Source organism: Camelina sativa, chromosome 5 (assembly GCF_030686135.1).
Source record: "Camelina sativa cultivar CO46 ecotype springtype chromosome 5, ASM3068613v1".
NCBI lineage: Eukaryota > Viridiplantae > Streptophyta > Magnoliopsida > Brassicales > Brassicaceae > Camelina > Camelina sativa.
The window spans coordinates 23,807,259-23,830,881 of record NC_141884.1 but is presented as its reverse complement, the minus strand read 5'-3'; the positions used below and the strand labels follow the sequence as shown (position 1 = coordinate 23,830,881).

Below are 23,623 nucleotides of genomic sequence, written 5' to 3'. Positions count from 1 at the left end.
AAATTAGGTATTTTTCAGGCATAAAAAAAAGTTCGTGTATTTTTCCAACACTGATAAATAGTTATTGTTTTTTTAGAATTTTTTTCAAAAATAGTGATGTTGTCATGATGCCGTTAACAGTCGTAACGGAGACGAGAAGAAATTGGAAAAAAATAATAGTTCATGTATTTTTTATCAACTAAAAACTAATTTACATATTTTTTTGACAACGAAAAAAATTTATGTTTTTTCTGGCAAATATTAAATAGTTAACTTTTTTTAGAAATTTTTCCCTCTAAATTGCAAGCAAAAATATCAAAAATAATTTTCGAAGGAAAAAGAAAACAAACCAAAAAGGTTGACTGCTGATAAATTCGGACGCAGAGACTTTCAAACTAAGTTACCTTTAACGTATCTCGTTCCAACCTTAAAGGAAGAACAAGTTGTAATTGAAAGTCAACGGTCAAGTCTTGTGAACAACGTCGAATACGCTTAGATAGATGGATATATCATACAACCAATATGTCTTCCCCACCAAATAAGGAGAAACTAGCTGGATTTTCAAATAATTTTGCATAATTTTAAAATTAAATTTATTTATTCATGTTTCATTATAAAGACGTGGTTGGTCTCTCAAACTTGTTTCTTTGACTTCCTTCCTGTTCCTGATTACATTTGATTACTTGAATCCCTCATTATTAGAAAGAAGAAACCCATGAATGTGGCTCATCGAGTCAGTTATCTCTTATCTGATATTGTCAAAGATCCGACTATACCTCGCACATTAAAGGGGGCTCCAACGTTTTGTTTTTAACTTAGACGATTACTAAGCTAATTGTTCACTTATTTTCTCTTAAGATTGTACTTAACTTCCAATGTGGGATATTGTATTCCTAATACATCCCTTCGAGATAATGGCTATTCTAAGCATCAATCTCAGAATATTTGGTCATAAATCAGCGGCTCAACTATTAGGTCAGATCGATTGTGGATTGGGTTAAGTATGTGCGGACCGAACTTTGATATCATATTAGATTATGGGCTTCCAACTTAAAACCAATTGGCAATGAGTGGAGAGGCCCGTATCTTATATATACCACTTAAGATCCAATTCAATTTCCAATGTGGGATATTGTTTCTCTAATACGCCCCCTCAAGATGATGGTTCTTCTACGCATCAATCTCGAATGTTCAGGCATGAATCGGTGGGCCAACTAATGGCTGGACCGATTGTAGATTAGGTTGAGCATGTGCAGACCAGATTCTGATACCATATTAGATTATGAGCTTCCAACTTAAAACCAATTGTCAATGAGTGTAGAGATCCATTTAAAATCCTACTAACTTCCAATATGTGATATTGTATTTCTAATAGTTCATTCATCTCATATTCTATAGCAAACATCATGTGAAGTCATGGATTCCTCTAACTCGATCGACCTGATTCAAACTTTTCTTTATCTTCATGTTTACCGTTCTTTGGAAAATCACGTGGTTCCAAGTTGAGCGCCCAAGTGTTGACCAATCGCATTTTCTTTTCTTAAGAAGTCGATTCATCCAGGAGAAGTCTCAAGTTCTAGCTACCAAGGATTTCAAAAAATACGGCATAACAAGCGTTATGCATGTTCCATTAATTTGTTGTGCGTTATCTATAACTAAAACAATTTGTGTCAATATAGAATCTTTTTAAGGTCTTGAATTTTGTTAACCGCTACTCTCAACCAACGAATGGTCCGGTTATCTAAACCAATTGATAATTGTCAAGTTGCATCAACATTTCTGATAATTTGGTCTAAATTCAAGTGTTTTTGTTTTTTTACTTCTTAGAATACAAAATGATATATTATATTTTCACAAGATCTAAAACTTGTTAATCACTGAATTTATTCTTATTCAAGATTTTTACAATTTTTCAATAATTTTAGTCTTTTGAGAATGACAGAACCCATCATTTTATTGGTCATTTTGATGCCCCTTTAAATTCTTCAGCCGGTTGTTGACTTTGGGCCCTTGCGTGCGATCATTCCACTTCCTATGCCAGAATCTACCTCTTAGTGTACGATCATTTATAGTAGGATCCTTGAATGATTGTGAATGCCTAAAGAGTGAAGGTTTTGGCATAAGATTGTGTAGTCTGGATATGGAATTTCAATACCACCCATTGTGATCATTGGTGACATAATAATCTGCAAACCGTCATGTGGTCGAAGAGAGAGCATGGCCATTGAGAAGGGCATGCATGCACTTGGAGACTCCACATAAGATAATTTCTGGGAGTACCGAGTACGCTTTGTGACATAGGTGATATTCGGAAGAGTTTGGTTGTCGGGACTGATGTTAAAAGGGAGATCATGTGTTTGAATCAGGTGACATGATGTCGCCGGAAAAGAGAAAAGAAAAAATAAGGGTGGAGTGAGGCGGCTGATAGCCTGACAAGTGATACCATATATTGTAATAACTCAACATATATTGATGAAACAAGAGCTTTGACTGAAGAAATTGGCTTCGTATGAGTAAACTTTTATGTAGCTAAAATGAAACAAGTCAGAATAATTATGAAACAACGACTAAGCTAAGAGAGAGTATGATATATTAATAAGAGGTGGGTATAGAAGCGGAAGAATCTCTGAAGAAAGATATTTCTTATTAATCTTTATACTCTCTTAAGGTTACAATGAGTCTCAACATTTCTATTTATACAGAGACTGACACAAATGCTAAACCTAGTCTCCCTGACACTTGTCATCATCAGGTAGGGAGCTGAGAGCATCAAAGGCGTTCTTCGTTTCAACCTTCGAGTCCGTACGCCAGCTTGCTTCTTTGTCTTCAAGTGTGACGTGGATGCTCGAAGGTTCCTCCTTCTTATCTTTTGCATTTGACCGTTGCAGAGTTGCAGTCTCGGTGGGCTTCTTTGATTGATTGTTGTTGGGCCTTGGCTGATCCACAGTCTTTGGTTTGAAAGCCTCTGTTTCAAAGCTGGGCTTTTGATTCTCCTTCATACTTCCCCGCAAACTTGGTGTGGGTGGAACAACTATACCGAATTTGTGTCTTAGCGATGTAAACGGTCCTTGTGGAAGAGGTTTAGTGAAGATGTCAGCCAGTTGTTTGTTTGCAGGGACATGTTTCACAACCAGAGCGCCAAGAGCAACACGTTCTCTTACATAATGGTAATGTGTTTCAAAGTGCTTTGTCCTGCTGTGGAAAATAGGGTTAGCAGCAAGATAGATAGAGGAGAGATTATCACCATAGAGTTCTGGAGGCTCCATTTGAGGGATGCGTAAGTCTCGAAGCATGTTGTTGATCCAGACAAGTTCAAATGTTGTGTATGATAACGCTCTGTACTCTGCTTCGGTTGAGCTTTTGGAGACAGTTGGTTGCCGTTTCGAGGACCAAGATATAATGTTGTTACCAAGAAACGTGCAAAATCCTGCAATGGAGCGTCTTGTATTCTTACAGTTTGCGTGACTGCTATCACTGTAAGCTCTTAGTGTGAAATCAGTGTCTTTGTTGAAGGAGATTCCCATGGAGGTTGTTCCCTTCACATACCTTAGGATTCTTTTGAGAAGCTGAAAGTCTGACATTGATGGTTCATGCATCTTCTGGCAGACAAAGTTGACTGTGAATTGAATGTCTGGTCTCGTTAAAGTGAGGTACTGCAATTTTCCTGCCAAGCTCCTGAAATACGTTGGATTTGAGAAGGGTTGCTTTTGATGAGGCACTTGATTGAGTTGTTCTGGCAGTGGTGTAGGCATAGGAGCACAGTCGAACATTCCTGCAACCTTGAGTAAATCTTCTGCGTATTTTTGCTGGGAGAGAAACAGTCCTTTGTCGTGGAAAGTTGCTTGAATCCTCAAGAAGTAATGAAGCTTCCCAAGGTCTTTCATTCTGAACTCTTTGTTCATGTTATCAAGAAGTCCGTTAATGAGACTTGGATTACTCCCTGTGAGCACCATATCATCCACATAGAGTAAGAGTAGGATCATATCAGAGCCTCTTTCATAAATGAACAGCGAAGGGTCTGGTATGCTACACTTGAAGCCAAAATCAAGTAAGAATGACCTAAACTTGTCATACCAAGCCCTTGGTGACTGTTTAAGCCCATAGAGAGATTTATGCAGTTTCCAAACATGATCTGGTTTTGATTTGTCCACAAATCCTGGTGGTTGCAACATGTAGACTTCTTCAGTTAAATCACCATGTAAAAAGGCGTTTTTGACATCCAATTGTTTTAGCTCCCATTGTTTCACTGTAGCAGCGTGAAGAACCAGGTGAACAGTGGCGGTTCTGACTACAGGACTGTATGTTTCGAAGTAGTCAACACCTTCTTCCTGGTGAAATCCCTTTGCTACAAGTCTTGCTCGTAGTCTGTCCAAGGAGCCGTCTGCATGGAGTTTTGTTCTGAAAACCCATTTACATCCAATAACGTTCATATGTGGCTGTCGAGGTACTAAAGAGAAAGTGTTTGTTGCTTTGCAGTCACTTACTTCTTCACCCATCGCATTTGTCCAACCCTCATCTTTTAGAGCATCAGTAACAGTTTTCGGTTCAGGATACGAAGCTTTCTGGGTTAACAACGCATATCGAGGGTTTGGTTTACGTATTCCGACCTGAGACCGTGTGGTCATTGGATGTTTTAGTGGTTGTGGTTCCTTTGAAAGCCTCTGTTTCGGTATTCTGTGACGCCTGTGGAAGCTGTCTGTTAGGTGAATCAAGAACGTTGTCGCCAATAGAAGCAGGATCAAGGCCTGTCGTATGCTCAATGCATCCTTGATCCACCACAGACACTGCAACAGGAATTTCAGAGTTGTTTGGTTGAGACAGGATGCTTGCTGTTGACAGAGCTGATCAAGGAAGGACTGTTCCCAAGGGAGGAAAGTCCTCATCGGTGAATAAACTTTGGTTTTGGTTTGGTGGAGCTTTAGGAGGTAGAAAACCCTGTTGCCATGCTTGCAGAAGATTTGTTTTGGCAAAGCTCTGAAGGTGATGATAAACATCAGAGAATAGAAATGAGGTTTCATCAAAAAGGACATGCCTGCTTATATAGATTCGTCCAGTAGGTGGGTGTAAGCACATGTAACCTTTGTACTTGATATTGTATCCCATGAACACACACCGGAGAGATCTTGGATCAAATTTGTTCATAGCATAGTCCCGTAACATGGGTAACAAGTGCAGCCAAAAGTTCTCAGTGCAGTATACTCAGGGGCCGATTGATGAAGCTTCTCATGTGGGCTTTTGTTATCTGATAAAGCTGTAGTTGGGAGAATATTACTCAGAAAGTTAGCTGTGAAGAAAGCTTCAACCCAGTACTTGTGAGGAATTTTGCTGCAGAACATCATGGCTAGACCCAGTTCAGTAATATGCCTATGTTTCCTTTCAGCAAGACCATTTTGCTGAGGAGTATAGGGACAGGAGATGAGTTGTTGAATACCACACTGACCAAGATGAGTAAGAAAGGCATTACTGATGAATTCACCACCACCATCACACTGAAACTTTGATATTTTGGAGTTAAACTGATTCTCAACAAGTTTCTGAAAGCTGCAGAATGTGGAATAAAAGTCTGATTTATTTTTCAAAGGATAGAACCAACAGTATCTAGACCAGTTGTCTATGAAGATTACATAATATCTGAAACCCTGACAAGAAGTTACAGGAGCAGGACCCCAAAGATCACAGTGAATCCTCTCTAATGGCCTAGTTGCAACATACTGAGAATCTGAAAAAGGAAGATGACTACTTTTCCCAAGATGACACCCCTCACATATCTGCTTGGTACTTTTATTTATGACAATAGCTTTATTCTTCACTAACTGCTCTAGGATCTTGTTATTAGGATGTCCAAGACGTCTATGCCACACCTCATCCGACGCAGCTTGTTGTCTTGATGAGTAGAATGCTTGGAACGGTCGACCCTTGAGCGTGTACAACCCTCTGCTATATGGTCCGGTTGTGAGGCGCCTCTTTGTTCCCTTGTCCTTAATAACAACCTCATCAGAGTCAAATTTAATGGAGCAGGGATAGTCTGTGGTAAGTTTTGAAACGGATAGCAGGGATCTAGCAATACCAGGAACAACTAAAACATCATTTAAAGGTAGGGTACCTAATGTAGTTGGTAGAGTAGCAGAACCTGTATGCGTAATAGGGAGACAATTTCCATCACCGAGCATGATAGTGTCGTTCACGTCGTATGGTCTTGAGTTCTGCAGGTTGTTCTGAGACCCTGTCACATGAGCCGTTGCTCCACTATCTGTTACCCACTCCTGACCAGACTGATCCGTCACATCGGTGATGCGAAGAGCGGCTAGAGCTGCAGGAAGATCAGGCTGATAGGTGTTGTTGAACCGGTGCCAGCACTTAGACGCTATATGCCCTGCTTTTCCACATATCTGACAGATGGGTCTGTTTTCAACTGAATAACCAGAAGAACTAGAGGATATCTGCTGATGGAACCCTCTTCCTTTTGTAGAGTATCCACCCCTTCCTCTAGATCTGTTACCTCTGCCTCTATTCCCATAAGAAGAGTCATCATACTGCTGAACATTAAACGCCAGGTGCGGAGTAACGCTTGGTTCCACGGAGTAAGACAACAAGCGATCATGATAGGCTGTGAGACGCGGTATCACTTCATCAAGAGTTGGTGGAGGAATACCATCTAACATCCCCTCTATAGATGTCTTAATAGGTTCATATTCCCTAGTCAACCCATTTAGAGCAGCGAAAATTTTCATTCTTTCACTAACAGGACTACCCACAGAAGCTAGCTGATCACAAACACTCTTAAGTTCCTTTAGATAATCTACCATAGGCAAATCTTTCTTTTCTGTGTTTTGAAGCTTTCTTTGTAAACCAAACAGCCTAGCAGATGAGACCTTGTTAAAGTGGGCAGCGAGAAAGTTCCATACCTCTTGAGATGTTGTCGTTGTGAGAACCTCAGAGAGAATATCTTCGGACAGCGACCCCAGAAGCCAAGCTCTAACCACTTGATCTGATCGGACCCATGACTGATACGCCTGATTTGGAGTGCCGTCAGCGTTGGTTGCAGAAGCTGGTCGTGGAGTAGATCCATTGTTGAAACCCAGAAGGCCTTGACCGCAAAGGAAAGACTCAAACTGGGTCTTCCAAAGAAGATAGGTTCTCTCTGTGAGTTTGACTGTTACACAGTTTGAGATGTTTAAGATAGGTGAGGAACAGAGCTCAGTGGACAATGCCATGGCTCTGATACCATATAGAAGCGGAAGAATCTCTGAAGAAAGATATTTCTTATTAATCTTTATACTCTCTTAAGGTTACAATGAGTCTCAACATTTTTATTTATACAGAGACTGACACAAATGCTAAACCTAGTCTCCCTAACACTTGTCATCATCAGGTAGGGAGCTGAGAGCATTAAAGGCGTTCTTCGTTTCAACCTTTGAGTCTGTACGCCAGCTTGCTTCTTTGTCTTCAGGTGTGACGTGGATACTCGAAGGTTCCTCCTTCTTATCTTTTGCATTCGACCGTTGCAGAGTTGCAGTCTCGGTGGGCTTCTTTGATTGATTGTTGTTGGGCCTTGGCTGATCCACAGTCTTTGGTTTGAAAGCCTCTGTTTCAAAGCTGGGCTTTTGATTCTCCTTCATAGTGGGGAGGCCAGCGAATGCCTTCTCTCCGGCAAGGAAATGGCCTCGGAAGAGCTATGTACGACGGCAGCTTTTCTCCTGGCATCACCACGGACACATCTGACGTACTAACCGGAACCTGCCATTTTACACCTTTTGGTTATGCAATTACTTATACTTGATAATAACATGGCGTTTGACGTCAATGTTGTGGGTTTGTAAACAACTTACACATGTTACTTTTTTCTTTTCATTAAAGCATAAATCAATCAAAGTAAGATCACATATAGAGTACTAAAAATCTTTTTGGTGTCCTTCAATTCTTTTGAGGAAAATAAAATCTTTGATAGTAAAAATGAGATAAATTAATGTAAGAATAAGGCACATAAAAATAAATAAAAGCTTTTTACCATAGAAGATTTTTCAGCATGTTTCTGAAACTGAGCAGAGCCATCGTAAGAAGAAGAATGATCGGACCTGAAGAGATGTTCCAGGATTGCCAATATGATGAACATTAAAATCAATATTGCAGTTGCCACAAACCCAAACCAAATCGCATTCATCGATGGCCCTGACGCATCCTTGGTTTTGTATATGCTCCATGTTCTTATCGTGTTTTCCGACCTTGACTCGTTCATCAGCTTCAACACTCAGGTTTTCCTTTAATGTAAGAACATACAGAATCAGAGATCAAAATTGAAACATAGATGAGAAAAATCAAAGTAATTAAGATACTTCCACTTAATATTTATAGCTCCTCTGTTTTTTTTTTCAAGAACGTAGAACAGAACATATATAGAAGAATATAAAACACAAAGTACACTTTGTATATGCTTATATTTATTGTGGTGAGATGTTATCATTATATCATGGCAACGTAAATATGAGGATATCTTTTTCGTGTGTGATTTTATGTAAAATAGCATGTTTGTCAAAAAAAAAAAAAAAATTAGCATGATATTTCTTAAAACAATGTCTGAAATTCGTGGTAAATAAACCAAAATATTCATATGTCATTTTTTAACATACGGTAGAATTTTGATTATCTCGATAATCATTTTTATTTAATTTGTAAGAGAATATAATATAATAGAAGAAAACAAAGGATTATCAAACATACTAACATGACTTTAAATTTGTATGATAATAGTACTTAGGGATTAATTAGAAGGAGACATAATCTTTAGTCCCTGGATCCTATGATCTCCTTCATTGTCTTCTTAAAGTGATAACTTCACACTTGTCCATGAAATTCTTTCAGATAATTTGTGTTTACTCTAAGTATCCTTTTTTTTCTTTCTTTCTTTAATTCCCCTACGTAGGCTAATACCAAGTCTAAAGAAATTACACATTTATTGTTATTCTTCTTTTTGTTGATAAAGAATTATTCGAGTCTTGAACAAATTAGTGGTCGAATAGGAATGTGAAATATCAAAGGATCGCTTAGTAACCAAGAAAGTTTGATGCCGTGTGTTAAGTGAATCGCAAAAATATAGACGAGACTTTGTTTGTGTAAACTATTTTTCTCATTGTAATAAAAATATGTTTGAAAAGGAAATTCGACAAATGATAGGTGGTCTCGTACTCTTCCTAGTTGCATGTTGAGAAGACGAACCATTGCGTTACAACCAAAATTGTCCTAATTAATTTAGTTAGTCTTGGCGTATAAGGTCTCGTGAATACTCTGCACAAATTTGGGGAACATGACAAAATGTGAAGACAAAGCTATATTATACTCTCCCTTTACATCTTTTCATAACTCGCTTTTCATCAATTAAATAAAAAAATGCCATGCCATATAGTTGTTAAAAACATTAAAACTGTCCATTCATTGTGTTTCTTTTTTTGTTTTGTTTTATAATCTAATAACTGCTTTGAAGTTTGATGTTTCATGTACTTTACATTAGTGGGTATCTTTGTCGTTTTTAAGTTTACAAGAAGCAAGCAATTTAGAATTATGTGCAATAAAGGTTAAATTAAACATACACTATTAAGAATAATAATTGTGGTAAGAGGGGCCCTTCGTGTCATGAGAAAGAAACAACAAAAAGAACCATATTGGCAACAACAAAAAAGAACCATTGGACATGGGTTATTGGTATTTTTCTTTTTATTAACAGACAATAGCACCGCCTTTACTTTATTAAATTTAGTAAAGTTTTTATATTGGTGTATTTAATTTGACATTTTAAGTGATTTGTGTAAAATTTACAAATTTTACGTTATTCAATCATGGATTTTAAAAAGTCTTCTGAAATCAACTGTTATTGATCTGATGATTTAAAAATATACTTTAAAATCCACTGTTATTCAAAACAGTTTGTGGATTTGGATTTTAATAAGTTTTAGGGATTCTGGAGGATTTGTTTAGTTAAAAATACAGAATTCCAAATCTCATGGTTTTTGTGGGATTTGAAAGAATTTCACCATAAATCATATCAACTTCCCTAAAATCTATCAAAATTCCAAATTTTCTAAATCCCATAAAATTCTCCAAAATCATGCTTTCAATACACTAAGATTTCATTTTTAAATTAAGATTTCTTATTAAAATCTTATTGTCTACTAGGTTTTGAACCCACGCTACGTGTGGGTTTTTTAAAATATTTTTAGATAAAATTATATATAATCAATTATAGTTATGAAATATTATATTCTGATAATTTAAGTTATTATTAAGACAATAATTTTATTTTAAATACACAACTAAAAAATATAAAAATTAATTGTGATTAAAAATCAAATTTGATCAAAAGAATTATGAACAAGTTTTGGTTTCTCATATTCAATGGAACATCACCACTTATGTTTTCGTGTTTCTTTCATTTACTCTTTATATTCTTTCTCGTCATCTTTATTTTCAATTTTGTATGGTAGTTGTTATCGTTACTTTCACCATCTACTTCTTAGTTATACTCGTATTCTTCTTTTTTCTTGTCTGATTTTCCGCTTTCTTCTACTGGATAATCGTTGAGAACAATTTTGTTTTAAATTAACACATAACTTCTGTCCACTTCTTCGTTATACTTTTATTCTTCCTCGTCCTCGTCCGCTTCCTCATTTTCTATCACTGAATAATAATTCAAAACTTTTTTATTTTGAATTACTACAAAACTTACGTTTTGTTGGAAATTGTTGGAAATTTTATTATTGTCCAAATAAAGAACCAGAAATCAATTGTTGATGTAATCTAAATTGTTGGAAATTTTATTATTGTTTAAGTTCTCTAAAATAAAGAACCAAAATACACCGAATAAAACTTTTAAATTTAGATGCCTGATTAATCAAGCTTTCTGTTCATTTTTAAATTTTGTAAAAGTTATGAACTTTTAAAAGTTTCAATATTTATAATATTTTAAACTTTTTAAAAATTTAAAAATTATAATATTTAGAAACTTTTTAAATATTTTTATTTGCTCAAATAAAACATCAGATTAAACTGAATAAAACTTTTGAAATTGGACGCTTGATAAATCAAGCTTTCCTGTTCATTCGTTGTTGGAAGCATATTAGTCTTATTTATAATGGTTCCGAACCATTTTCTAAAACTTTTCTAGCCGATGTGGGATGTTATATATATGTCTTTTATTTTTATAGATTTAAATTTGTCCATTTTCTAAAAAATACTTAATAATATAGAAAATTATTATATTTTCAAAAATGTTAATAAGTGAGATGTGTAATCTCTATTGGTTGTTTTGAATATTATGTGGACACTTTAAGCAAAAATGTTAATTAGTGAGATGGCTAGCTCATATTGATTGTTTAAAATCCTACTAGGTAACAACCCGCACTATGTGCGGGATAAATTGATTTAAAGAAAATTATTATAAGTAAAATTATTATTTTATAACCAATATTTGTTTGTGTCAAACATAATATGTAACTAAAGTTTTTTATTTATTTATTCAAAACTGCGTTTTTCGTGTAAAAAATATATTTCACCCGTAAAATCTTTAAATGTGGAAGATAAAAAATTGATAAAATGTTACTATTTATTGCAACATGTCTTTTGTTTGGTTTAAAAATCAAATTCATATTTTTATGTTTTATTTTGTAATCATAACAATTTTGCATGTTTTTTTTTTAACCAAACATTAATAAATTAAAAGAGAACTCCCAGATTGGTCGCCCAAACCAGAGGAAAAGAGTATTTTGCATGTTTCTTATGTAACCATAACAACATATACTAAATTACTCGGTAGTTTAATTAATTAATTTTATTATATGTTAGTAACAATCAGATTCTAAACTAAATTTTCTGAGGATAACCTAATTTATTGATTTAATATTTGTGATTAGGCTATTTAAATATTTTGAGTTAGTCGGTTTGTTAATATTTTCTATACCAAAAAAAACCATTATAAAAAAATTAACGAAATTTCAAAATCAACGTATTCGTGTAAGAAAACATTTCACCCGTGAATTATGTGAACGTGGTAAAGAAATATTTATAAAATGTTACAATTTATGGAAATATATATTTTTGTATGCTTTAAAAATCAAATTTTTATATTTATGGTTAATCGAGTAACTATAACAAATTTTCATAATCTAACAATCACTGATTTTAAATATATTATGGATTTTTTGGGTACTAAGTTTATTTATAATGATAAGGGTTATTGTCTCATTCATTTTTAATAGGACTTAGATTAATGTACGATTGAAACGTATATTCCTATTTGGTTATCAATATTTCTATTTTTAATGAATAATCACACTAAATGTTGAGATTAATTAGTTTACATACTTAGATATTTATAAATAATCACACATCATGATATCCCCTAATTTTATTGTTATTTTTATATTTATTTATAAATATATATAAATCTATATTTATTGGGAATTAAGTTTCCTTTAATGAATTGGAGATAATTCAGGGGTAATATATTTCTTTTTATAATCTATTATAAAAACTATTGAAAGCTTGTTATTTAAATTATTATGGTAATAATACTAACATAAAAATAAAATTTTAAATTATTATGGTAATAATACTAACATAAAAAATAACATTTTTTATATGATTTTTAATAAATTATATGTTCTTTATTTTTATTAACTTTATATGTTTTTATAGCCTTTTTAGAATATTTTACTTATATTGATTTTAAAAAATTAATCTTTTATATTCAATTTAAGAAATAAATATTTTCTATTGATTTTAAGAAATTAATATTTTATATTGATTTCTTAAAAATAATACTCCCTCCGTTTCAAAATATAGGATGTTTTGGAGAAGTTTGTTGTTTCATAATATAGGATGCTTTCAAATTTCAATGCAACTTTTAGATTAGTTTAGTATTTTATATTATGCAGTATTGTTTCTGATTGGTTGAACTTGTTAAAAGTAAAGACTTCTTAATCTGTGTGCTTTGCTTAAAACATCTTATATTTTGAAACGGAGGGAGTATAACTTTGACTTGTATATTTGTAAGTAAATTTAGTGAAATTTTGACATAAAATAGTATGTAATTATTTAATTAGTTTTAATATATGATATTTAAATTTGTGTGAGAATTGATGACATATCTAATTATTATTCAGTTAATTGTTTTTTTAAAATATAGTGGCATGTTAATGTAATTAAGTAGAAAATTTAAAGGTTTTTTTGCTAAATGTGTCTCGAGCTCTCTGGCGGCGACACATCAGCTTTTTCAAGAGAGTGCTTCTCTATTAATATATAGAGGATGTGGACAGTTTAAGAAACTTATAACTCCTACTTTTATTAGTATATATTATTATTATTATTGAGAAGACAATAAGATTTAACTAACGAAATCTTAATTAAAATTGTTGAGAAGACAAAAGCACCGCCTAAATTGGTTATTGGACTTTAATTTAGTAACTTTTTTAATACTCCCTCTATTTCATTTTAAGTAATGTTTTAAGATTTTTATACAGTACTAATGAAGAAAACTTATAATTTAATTAGATAAATTCAACCAATAGCAAAATATACTGTAAAATATGATTGGTTAGAAAACATTATATATGGAATATTTTCATTGAAAATTGAAAACATTACTTATAATAAAACAATTTTTTTTTCTAAATCATTACTTAAAGTGAACAGAGGGAGCTAGTGTTAGTTACGTAACTTAGGTAGCAATAACGATGAATAACTTTTGCTATTATGATGACAATATTATTGAGCTCCGATTTGATAAATGTGTGCATGCTTCATTACATATGGTAAATAGGTAATTATGTTTCATAATTATTTCAGTTTGAATTTTCCTATTTATTGGGTTTTTAGTAATATTCAGTGGTTAATGTATATGTTACCGCTTAGATTTTTTAGTTATTTTATTACGCTTCTGTACGTTCAATGTGTATTCAAATCGAACTATATAACTAATCTTTAGACTGAACATCTTGCTATGGATTTATTCATAAACCTTCCTTATAATTAAACCTTCCATGTTATATAACATCAATCAAATTATTAGTCTGAGTCGCTTGTATAATTACTACTGTTTCAAAATAAGTGTTGTGCATTTCATAATTTTGTCTCCCGTTATTAGAAAACTTGGCTAAATATGGTTTCATGAGTTCGCCATGGACGTGAAATTGTGCTTAAGCTTTTACCAAGACGTTATAACCAAAATGGTCAACAAGAAAACAGAAACCATATATGGAAATCAATAATAATACTCAGAAACGAAAACATTGTTCTAATATATAGGAATGAATTTATAAAATAATCTAAGCTTTGATTATGCCATAGAACTTGGCCTTCTCCTGAGTAGCTTGGAAACGACGGTACGAAAATTTGGGAGACGTATCCATGAACTTGAGCTTGATATCCTTCAAAGCAACCCCTTGACGTCTGATTCACCAATGTCTGTCTTAGAGTCACCACCCGCTTCTTTGGCCCCATGCAACATCCCTTGATCATCAAATAGTCTTCATTCACTATACCATAATGCGGGTATCCTCCCACTGGTGTGATCTTTTTCTCGGTTCTGTCAAGCTCAGTCATTGCTAAATGAGTCTCTTGGTCAACCTTCCCAATTCGGCAAACTTTCTTGTTTATCTCAGTACGGTGGTGGTATCCGTTTGGCCCGGCTCTAGCTGGATGCCAAGCACCTATACAAGCCATCTTGCGAAGACCACAATGAGTCTTCCTTGGAAGTCGGTTCATACCCCACCTTGTAACAACACCTTCATAACCTTTTCCTTTGGTACCACCAATTATATCAATCATCTCATCTTTTGAGAAGACATCATCTACATGGACTTGCTTCTCCATGAAACTGTAGGCGTAGTCAACATTCTTAGCTACATCTCCACCATTGATTTGAATCTCACTCAGATGAGCCTTGTGCTGCTTCAGCCCTTTCTTCTTCCTTATCTAATGAACATCCAAACAAATAAATTAGGAACAAAGATAAAACAAGTTAGCCCCTACAATTAGAGAATGATGGAATACCTGATTGTGAGCAAGAACTCTTATGACAGTGAAATACTTCTTCATCCTCTCCAACTGACTTTGAATGTCTTTTTTACCTTCTTCGGTTTCAGGTTTCATTGAGTACTTAGTGAAAGCCTTCTTCTTAGACTTGGCCCAGTTCTTGTAGAACCTCCTCTTTACATCTTCACTCAAATGCTGAGCCCACACAGTGTCTAGAGTGCGAAAACCACGGAGTGTCTTCACGTACCCAACCACACCAACCACAACCATTGGAGGTGTCTCAATCACAGTGACAGCTTCACACGTTTCCTTCTTGTGGAACCCTGGTACTGGTAGTGTCAGTTTACAAAGATCAGCACAAAACACTTGTATTCATATTGAATCAAAAAGAGAAAGAGAGTGAGATAGCTAGCATACTTGCTCCTGGCATTTCAATTTCTCTCACAATCTGAGTCATCCCAGCTTTATATCCCAAAAAGGAAGTGAATCTGCAAGGCTTAGTAGGATCATCCTTAGGGAAGACCTTCACTGGAAGAACGAACTAGGCTTGTCAGATGAGATTACACAAGCCATATGGCAAACTCTTAAGATCTAACTACCTTTGCCACGTTGTCTGTTAGCCCTTTTCCTTGGAAGGAAACCCAATGAACCATGTCTTGGATGCTCAAACTTTCTGTGAGTCATACTTTATATGTATGTAACAAACACTGAAAAATCCTGTATGAATCAACAGACAAAAAAGGCAACCAATTTTGAAGATGAAACAAACAAAATACTTGCAGAGTAACTATGAGACTTGACACACAAGACACTTTCTTGAATTCTGATATACGATAAGTGTTCCCTCGATCAAAGGCCTATGGCATATCATTACAATGCCAAATCTCAAGCTCAATATATAAGAGTGTTTCAAAACCAGAAACCAAATAAAAGGTTTCCAGTAACAGAGCTGCTTTGAGATTCCAGCCTTGATTTTTATTATGTAGTATCCGAGGGCTATCACTTCCAATTACAACCAAAATCCCAGACAATACAGATGTGCCAGTCACATGAAATTAGTACAGATCAGAGACAAACCAAAGAAGCAGAAGAGAAAAAAAAAAAAAAACAGCTTTGTGTACCTTAACTTAGACGTTAGAGAAGAGAGAAATGTAGGTCGTGAATCGATTTGAGAGTCAAGGAGATATATTTATACTGTATTGACGGCTGAGATTACATTTTCTAACCTAACCTAACCGAGAAAAGAAAATAAAACTAAAGATTCTATTTAACATAATTCCAAATTCGAACCGGAGGAACATGTAACAAGTTGTCCATAGTAAATTTCGGTTTTTGTTTAGATACCACTATTCATAAACCAAAATTTCAAATTACCTGAAAGCAAATCGGAATCCGAATTGAATACCCTCATAAGAAAACTAAACCTAAATATTTAAACGTGACAGGCTTCTCAGAAATATAACGACCAAGTTTTCCCAAACAAGTTTCAAAGTGAGTGAAGTCACCAGTTAAAATTCAAAAGTGGCAGTGTTAAATTTAAAACGACATGCAACCTAGGTTTCCGTACCAATTAAAAAATATAGGTATAACAAACCGATGAGAGATGACAAAATTTACTTGATGGGAGTAATTGTGGGGCTAGCTTCCCGCCTTCCCCTACTCTCTAAATTTTTTGCGTGTCTGTGGAAAATTTAAACAATGAGAAAAAAATGCACACCATTTACGGATTCTATATACAATAGTCTCACACCTCACAGTATATATGTTCGACTGTTCGTACTCTACTGTACACTGTTTACTGCTTGTATGATCAAATATCGATCTTATAAGATTGATTCTGTTTGTTTACTTCCAAATTTTTATGGAGTCGTCGTAGCTACCAGACGCAACTATTCCCCTTGAAGGCGAGTCCCCGAGAGCTGTGATGAGGTCTTCGTGAGCCGCCGGTATATACATGATTTTGCCAGTAACCCAGTCCCATACCTTCAAAGACTGTCATTAGATTTGGTTAGATGCCTTGTGATAAAAACTACATTTTGAGCTTTGGGTCAGAAACAAAGAGTTCACATATGATTCGATCAGATATATATAATACTTGATGAATCATGTAAACATAGAGAAATAAAATTTACCTTGTAGCCACCGATGATCAAGAGTTCGGGAATGAGATAGGGTGAAAAACACAAGAGAAGAACTTGTTTCCATCATCGCAACTTAACTCGGAGATTTTATCTTTTGTGCCTTATGTCGACACGTGTACAGAGTCTACGGTGACAGATGCTAAATACTTCCCAGTTGTGTCCCAGGAAATAGATAGTACATTGGTGTCATGTCTCTATCAAAAATCCACGAGACAGTTAATAGATAGAAGAACGCTCGTGTCATCAAATTATAAAAACACATTAGGATTAGTAAGAGATTATACTGTGAATCTCTTTCTTATACTGAAAAAGACTTCAAGCAACAAATCTTATACCTCTAACTGCGAAAGCAATTTTTGTGTAGTAACATCCACAATTGACACGAATTCTTCTACAGCTGTAGCAAGATATTTTTCATCTTGTGGCTCGAACCGGACCTGCGTAATAGACCCTTTTTCCCCCTGCTTGGAAAGTATAAAAGATTGGAAAACAGAGTTCAATGGTGGAGAATGGTAAGAGAAAGTTGTGAAGCTTGCCTTAAAAGTATCAAGAGAAGAATATGTATCGGTGTTCCAGTAGCGAATTCAACCGCTGCTATCACAAGAGCAAAGCAACTCGGTTTTCTTAGGGTGAAAGTCAAGGGACATCACAGGAGCTCTATGAGCAGCCATTCGTAGGCAGTAATTATAACCATGCTGCACAGATTCATTGCAGTTAGTCTCGAAAGAAAACCGAATGCAATGAAAATACAAGACATAAATATTTTACCTTAAAAGCATCCCAGAATTTTATAGTTTGGTCGATTGATGCTGTTGCAAGTAGAGTTGAATTGGATCTGAAGCGAACATCAGTGATAATATCCGCATGTACGTCAGGAGTGGTCTCAGCGTGACCTGTTTCCATGTTCCAGATGAACACCTAGCAACAATAAGAAATAAGCATCCACTTTATCTGCTCTTTAACAAACAAGATCTTATAGTTACCCAGATGATCTTTAGTCGTTATGTCATTGCGAGTTTATCAACAGAAGAAAGAAAAATCTATGTTCCTTTTTCAAAGATTAACAACAGATGATGTACCTCCCTATCATGTCCAGCGCTCGCCAAGAATTTCCCATCCGATGAGAAATGACAGGAAGTGACCTTACCAAGTTTTGGTACGGAACAAACCTCTCTGAGATCGAAGTCTTAGACAACAAAAAGGACTGTGATTACTAGATGTACTCTACTTTATGTAGCCAATAATACTTTTTGAGGTTTAGGCAACATGCTCAGCAGTGTTCTATTCTATAGTGTCAAGTATTTTACCTTCACCATCTTGAACTGTAGTAAATTCCACATCTCCAAACTGTTCCATGTTAACCAAAAAAAACCAACAATTACCCACTAATCAAAACAAAACCATGATGTGTATTCAGACTGGCGTGGATCCTTGCTTGACAGCCGTTGAAGTAGGTGTGTCGGTGGTCATAAAGAGAACCTTGGGATACGGCGGATGCAAGTCCTTTAGAAGGACGAACCCTGATGGAGCTAGCTTCACCGGTTCGTATCTGCTGCTCTCCATAAACTTTATGTATTTCTCTTGTGCAGGGACCACCCGCGTCGGGTTGCACAGAATCTCAAACATTGCTTCTGACTCAGCCTTCTTCTCCACCGTTGCTGCGCTATCAGCCTGCCAGTACATGGATAATCTATCGTAAGAGTCTACTTATGATCAAGACTCAAGACAGATACTATTCATAACATAAGACTGAGCAGATGCAGATTGGTGATCTTGCATTGGCGTTTAGATGATGTTAATAGTTTGATTGCTTATACCTGCATAGTGTCTGTTACCTTCTCAATTGATGACTTGCCTTTTCCAGCTCCACTTTCATTGAAAGACTTTGCAGCTGCTTTTTCAGCGATAATCTTCTGCTCTGCTTCAGTCTTGTTTATATCCCTAGATTTAATAGCCTTCACCGCGGTTGAAAGCAGGGCAGTTGGTAATTTTGCGGCGGTGTTGGAGGTAACAACTGCAGTTCGTTTTGGATACTCAAACAAAGATGGTTTTGCGAGCGACATGAAGTCAAACTTTGGGAATTTGAGATCGTAGTTCAAACCGATGAACGCGGTTGGTGAGAACGCCAAGCATATGAAATAAATTAGCGGGTACCAATACCAAAACTGGCTGAAGATTGCAAGGCCAACAACCGCAGTGACTTTGTCATGTTTTGTCTTAGAGAGAAGTCGTATTGTCACATTCCCTCCACCAGCTTCAAGAATACCTGAAGCCAAAAATGCTCCCGTAATAGTGCTCATTTCATCTGGAATCTCTTCGGGTAAAATCTTGTCAAGTTGGTGCCTGCAAAAAAGAGGTCAAAGTTTAGTCTACCAGAGATATCCCTTTCAAAAAAATACAAAAGTTACAGAACATAGTCAAACTTTGTTGTACCAGAGATATAAGACTGAGAAATTTTCAGAAGTAGAATTTTATCTGCATGTTATTGAATAGATCAGAGCTCACTAACCTAAATTCTCCAACGCGAGAATCGCTTGCTTCACTAACTTGGACCATCACCATGGCCATGGCAACTATAGCACCTTGACGAACAAAGTCAACCACATCTGATGTAAGTGGTTCCAGCAAGGATATCGCTTCACTCAGGCCAGTTCCTGCACAAGATATGCCTACGGCAAGAGCTGCGCCATAGCGGACATGCGGATTGTACGACTGGGAAAGCAGGGATACAATACGGGGAGTCTACAGTTGAAATATTCAGCAAACCCATTATGAGTGAATCTGAGAACAAGAGCCCTGAAGGGACTAGAGAAACAGAATATAGAGTCAACATGTTATTGAGACAAAGGAAATATGGAGTGACCTGCTCTGGATCAGAGTATAAGATGAATCCAAGTGCGAGAACAGCAGTCCTTTTGACATCGTCACAGACATCAGAGACAGCAAAGTGCAGAAGTTGACGCATGGCTTTGTTGTTTGCAGTTCCTCTGTAAGCCATTGCCAGTGCGTACATTCCACCACAACGAATGATAGGATCACGATCTCTAGTCATCTGCTCAATCAAAGTATCTGCTCCCTCTTCTCTACCATATACTGTGAGAGCTGTTCCTAGAGCCAGTCCCCTACAAAAACATGATTAATGAAACATTTTGAAGAACTTACCAGAAATATCCCCAGACTTGAAATTACCTTATTATCTTCTCATGCTGGGTCTTGTGAGCATAAGCGAGCATCTCACTTGCCTTATTTGTTGTAGTTCCAACAAATAATAGACCCATGCTGATGCCGGCAGCTTCACCAGCAACTGCACTGTCAGTGTATAGCACTTTTTTTTATATCTTCATATATGTATTCATCGGCTGTCCCAAAGGATGCCAAACCAAGACCTAAACAAGCTCCATGTTGAATAACCTGCATCAATATATTTCCTGATAAAAAATTAATGCTCTACGAGAAATACTATATTCTCTGGTGATATAACAAAAAGACTATCTTGAAGAAAGATAAGGTTACCTCAACACTAGTACTTCGTAGGCTATCACGAAGATATTGCCTGATTCCCTCGCCATGGTTGGCATGAATAATGCCAAGGGCATATAAAGCACCACCTTCAGAGTAAGGACTCCCACCACCACTCCTTGAGGCAAATATGGAGCCATCACTGACCTACTTTGTTGTAGATGACCTCTATGAATAACACCTAATCCCGCTATAGCACTAAACTTAGCCCAATTGGTGGCCCTACTTAGCCAAACCTACCAATCCAAAAATGAATGGAAATAATAAGAAGGTTATATACTTTGCTGCGCCATGTATGTTGAAACAAGTAAAAAGTGATAGGGATAGTAATATTTTTACCAAATTCTCCTTGTAAAATGTGTCCTCTGCTCTTCCAGCATGCATTATCGCATTACCATATATTGCAGCACCATTCGATTGACACCACGATTCAACACTGTTCATTTGTCTCCATGACAAACAGGAATGATCTACAGAAAAAAAATGGCCATCGCTGAAGCATGTTACTATCTGGAAGAATGACTTAGGAAAAAGAATACCCTATATCTAAAGAATATCCATTTTAGATATAAAAATCTAAAATGGAAATTCACTGCCTCACTTGTCATGTTTATAAAGAAACTGGGAGGTCAGCTGTGTTGATGTCTCTCCAGATAAAATTCCCTTAATCTTTGTTAACCTCTCAGCGTACACAGCATCTGCGGGATCTGTTTCATCCGTCATCTGGAGATTCCCTGCAGTGTTCTCCCTCTGAGCGGTAGAGGTTTCAGAAGCTTGAACTGCTACTACAGGAAGGATCTTGGGCATTGGAAGGCTGTCTCTAACACTCATGAGAAATCCATGGTTCTCGTGCTTTACAAGATCAAAAGCGATTTGCAATGCCAGTAAAGCTTCATCCTTGTCCTCTGAACGAAGAAGCTTCTCCAATATGCTTGCAACATCATGTGGTTCATCCAAGAATATAAGGCATTGACAAATACTCAAATAATCAGAAGGAGCCAGCTTCCGGTAGACATTAACAAGTAATCGAAAAACCTGCAACAATCAAGGTTCTATAAGATCACCTAGAAAATATTTTTGAGAATATAATACGAAAACTAGAACAGGATTTTGAGTTACAGATAAAGACATAAAGGATGCAAGATACAATATGGGGACTACATGACCATAATATTTGCTAGGGAAGATAAAATAAGATGGATTCTAATCACTCAATAGTATCATAAACATATTCCATATTGAAATAAAATAAAAAGTAACCACCAGACTCACCTTATGTCTATAGTCTCTGCGGTTGATATAAGAGTGAGAAACATTGATGCAGTAAGATAAACTTCTCTGAAAATCTTTGCTCTTTGTTATAGCTTCTTCCAACTTATCCAATCTCCGGCATTCTATAGCAATACCCATGGCTTGTTGATACTTTTCATCACTAATACATCTGTCAAACAGATAAACCATGTAAGAACTGAAAAACTAAGAAGACAGAAGATTAAAAAATCAAGCATTCCATACTTTTCCAACATTTTTTCAACAATAGCCTCCAATCTGTGATCAATGTCCACCGTCTCATTTAACTCGACTGCCTTGGATCTGAGACTAGCATACTCATCTACTGCTTTGGCTGAAAAGAAACCATAAGCATCTGATCAGTAAACATTCAACATCAAACATTTATTAACAGTCAAGTCAACATGTCTCTGCATAATTATTTCTTGGAGCACAATCTTATATTGGTTAAAAGAATACAGGTCTTAGTTCTTTGCTTATTATTGCAGTGAATCAGTTTGGTATGGTCTTGACCTATATATATACTACAGTCATAGCTAAATTCTACTGTCACAGATTTAGGAGAAAAAAAGGACATGGCAACAGGCTTCACAAGCCTTACCTAGAAGCGTATGAAAATAATCGGATTCATCCGGAACATCAAACAAAGATCCAGCTCCAAGGGCATAGGCCAATGAATCGTTAAGCTGACCCAAGTAAAAGAAAACCTGAGACAAGATTTAACAATCATCATGAATTAAAAAAAAAAAATCTCATAACTCGATTAAAAGAACGTCAAGCCCTGAAATTTCTACTAAGCTCAACTAATCATGTAAGTTAAACTATACCTTAGAGATCGGGAGATTAGCGTATGCAGCAAGCCCTGAAATCTCATAACGTCAATGCAGCAAGCTGTCTTAGATGCTGATCGAACTTTTTATCTTCATATAAGCACTCTCTGCAACAACAACAAATAAGACTATGAGTCATCAATGTAATTAAGACCTCAAACTCATAGTATTAAAAAATTACAGTCATAAGCAATAAGCATAATTACCATATTCAGGGAAGAACTCTGTGTGACATAAAACAAACCTCACCTTAAACTCAGATTACAATGTTCACTCAAAAATCTACACAAGAAACTCTCTGACTATATAGTAATTCCTAACCTAATCGCTCTCCATTCTTATCAAAACCCTAAATCAAGAAACAAAGCACTCAAAAAATTCCAAAATCATCCAATAACATTTTTTTTCCGGGAATTCGCAGCAGGCGGAACAAGAAAGCCTCAAAGAAGGAGTAGAAAATACAAGATCGGGAGATTAGCGGAGATCTCAGGCCAAAACTGATGAACGAATCTATTGAGATGTGAGAGTGAGAGCGCTTGAAGTTTCAGTGAAGGATGGATTTCGTTGAGCATTGCGAGTAAACTACTCGCCGAACTAATCATCGCCGTCTCCATTTTCTGACGAAGAACCCTAATCGAAATCGGAAATTTCAAAACCCTAATCGGAACCTATCTCCGACGAATCTCGTCTCTATCTAACGAATTTGAATGAAAAAAAAAAAAAAAAATACTTGTTTCAGTTTCAGAAGTTGAAAGAAGAAGAAGACTCCAGAGAGAGAGAGGGAAACTACAAAATTGTTACAAGACGGACCCTAAATTAAGAGTAGTCTAGTCGGTGTCCTTG

At 35.8% G+C, this 23,623-nt stretch overlaps 2 protein-coding genes and 2 pseudogenes across 3 annotated transcripts; all 4 read right to left on the bottom strand.

Annotated features, from left to right (window-relative positions):
• Positions 1 to 7,226: 7,226 nt before the first annotated feature.
• Positions 7,227 to 8,714, bottom strand: LOC104700886 (uncharacterized). The gene is made up of 2 exons (XM_010416490.3): positions 7,988 to 8,714; positions 7,227 to 7,716 (listed from the first exon to the last, which is right to left on the bottom strand). The coding sequence occupies exons 1-2, from the start codon at positions 8,213 to 8,215 to the stop codon at positions 7,570 to 7,572; spliced, it is 375 nt and encodes a 124-aa protein (XP_010414792.2). The 5' UTR covers positions 8,216 to 8,714; the 3' UTR covers positions 7,227 to 7,569.
• A 5,507-nt stretch (positions 8,715 to 14,221) lies between these two features.
• Positions 14,222 to 15,326, bottom strand: LOC104787476 (large ribosomal subunit protein uL3y-like; annotated as a pseudogene).
• A 1,271-nt stretch (positions 15,327 to 16,597) lies between these two features.
• On the bottom strand, positions 16,598 to 18,497 carry LOC104787478 (transcriptional corepressor LEUNIG_HOMOLOG-like). The gene is made up of 7 exons (XM_010513075.3): positions 18,449 to 18,497; positions 18,221 to 18,327; positions 17,910 to 18,059; positions 17,678 to 17,836; positions 17,477 to 17,602; positions 17,133 to 17,335; positions 16,598 to 16,992 (listed from the first exon to the last, which is right to left on the bottom strand). Exons 1-4 carry the CDS (start codon positions 18,495 to 18,497, stop codon positions 17,726 to 17,728), a joined length of 417 nt encoding a protein of 138 aa, XP_010511377.1. The 3' UTR covers positions 16,598 to 16,992; positions 17,133 to 17,335; positions 17,477 to 17,602; positions 17,678 to 17,725.
• LOC104789512 (26S proteasome non-ATPase regulatory subunit 1 homolog A-like) lies at positions 18,356 to 23,394 on the bottom strand (annotated as a pseudogene). Its single transcript, XR_015598086.1, has 13 exons — positions 23,243 to 23,394; positions 22,778 to 22,829; positions 22,552 to 22,657; positions 22,176 to 22,284; positions 21,933 to 22,101; positions 21,262 to 21,695; positions 21,000 to 21,130; positions 20,655 to 20,896; positions 20,331 to 20,552; positions 20,005 to 20,263; positions 19,651 to 19,883; positions 18,959 to 19,484; positions 18,356 to 18,812 (listed from the first exon to the last, which is right to left on the bottom strand). The product of XR_015598086.1 is annotated as a 26S proteasome non-ATPase regulatory subunit 1 homolog A-like (transcript).
• Positions 23,395 to 23,623: the final 229 nt, after the last annotated feature.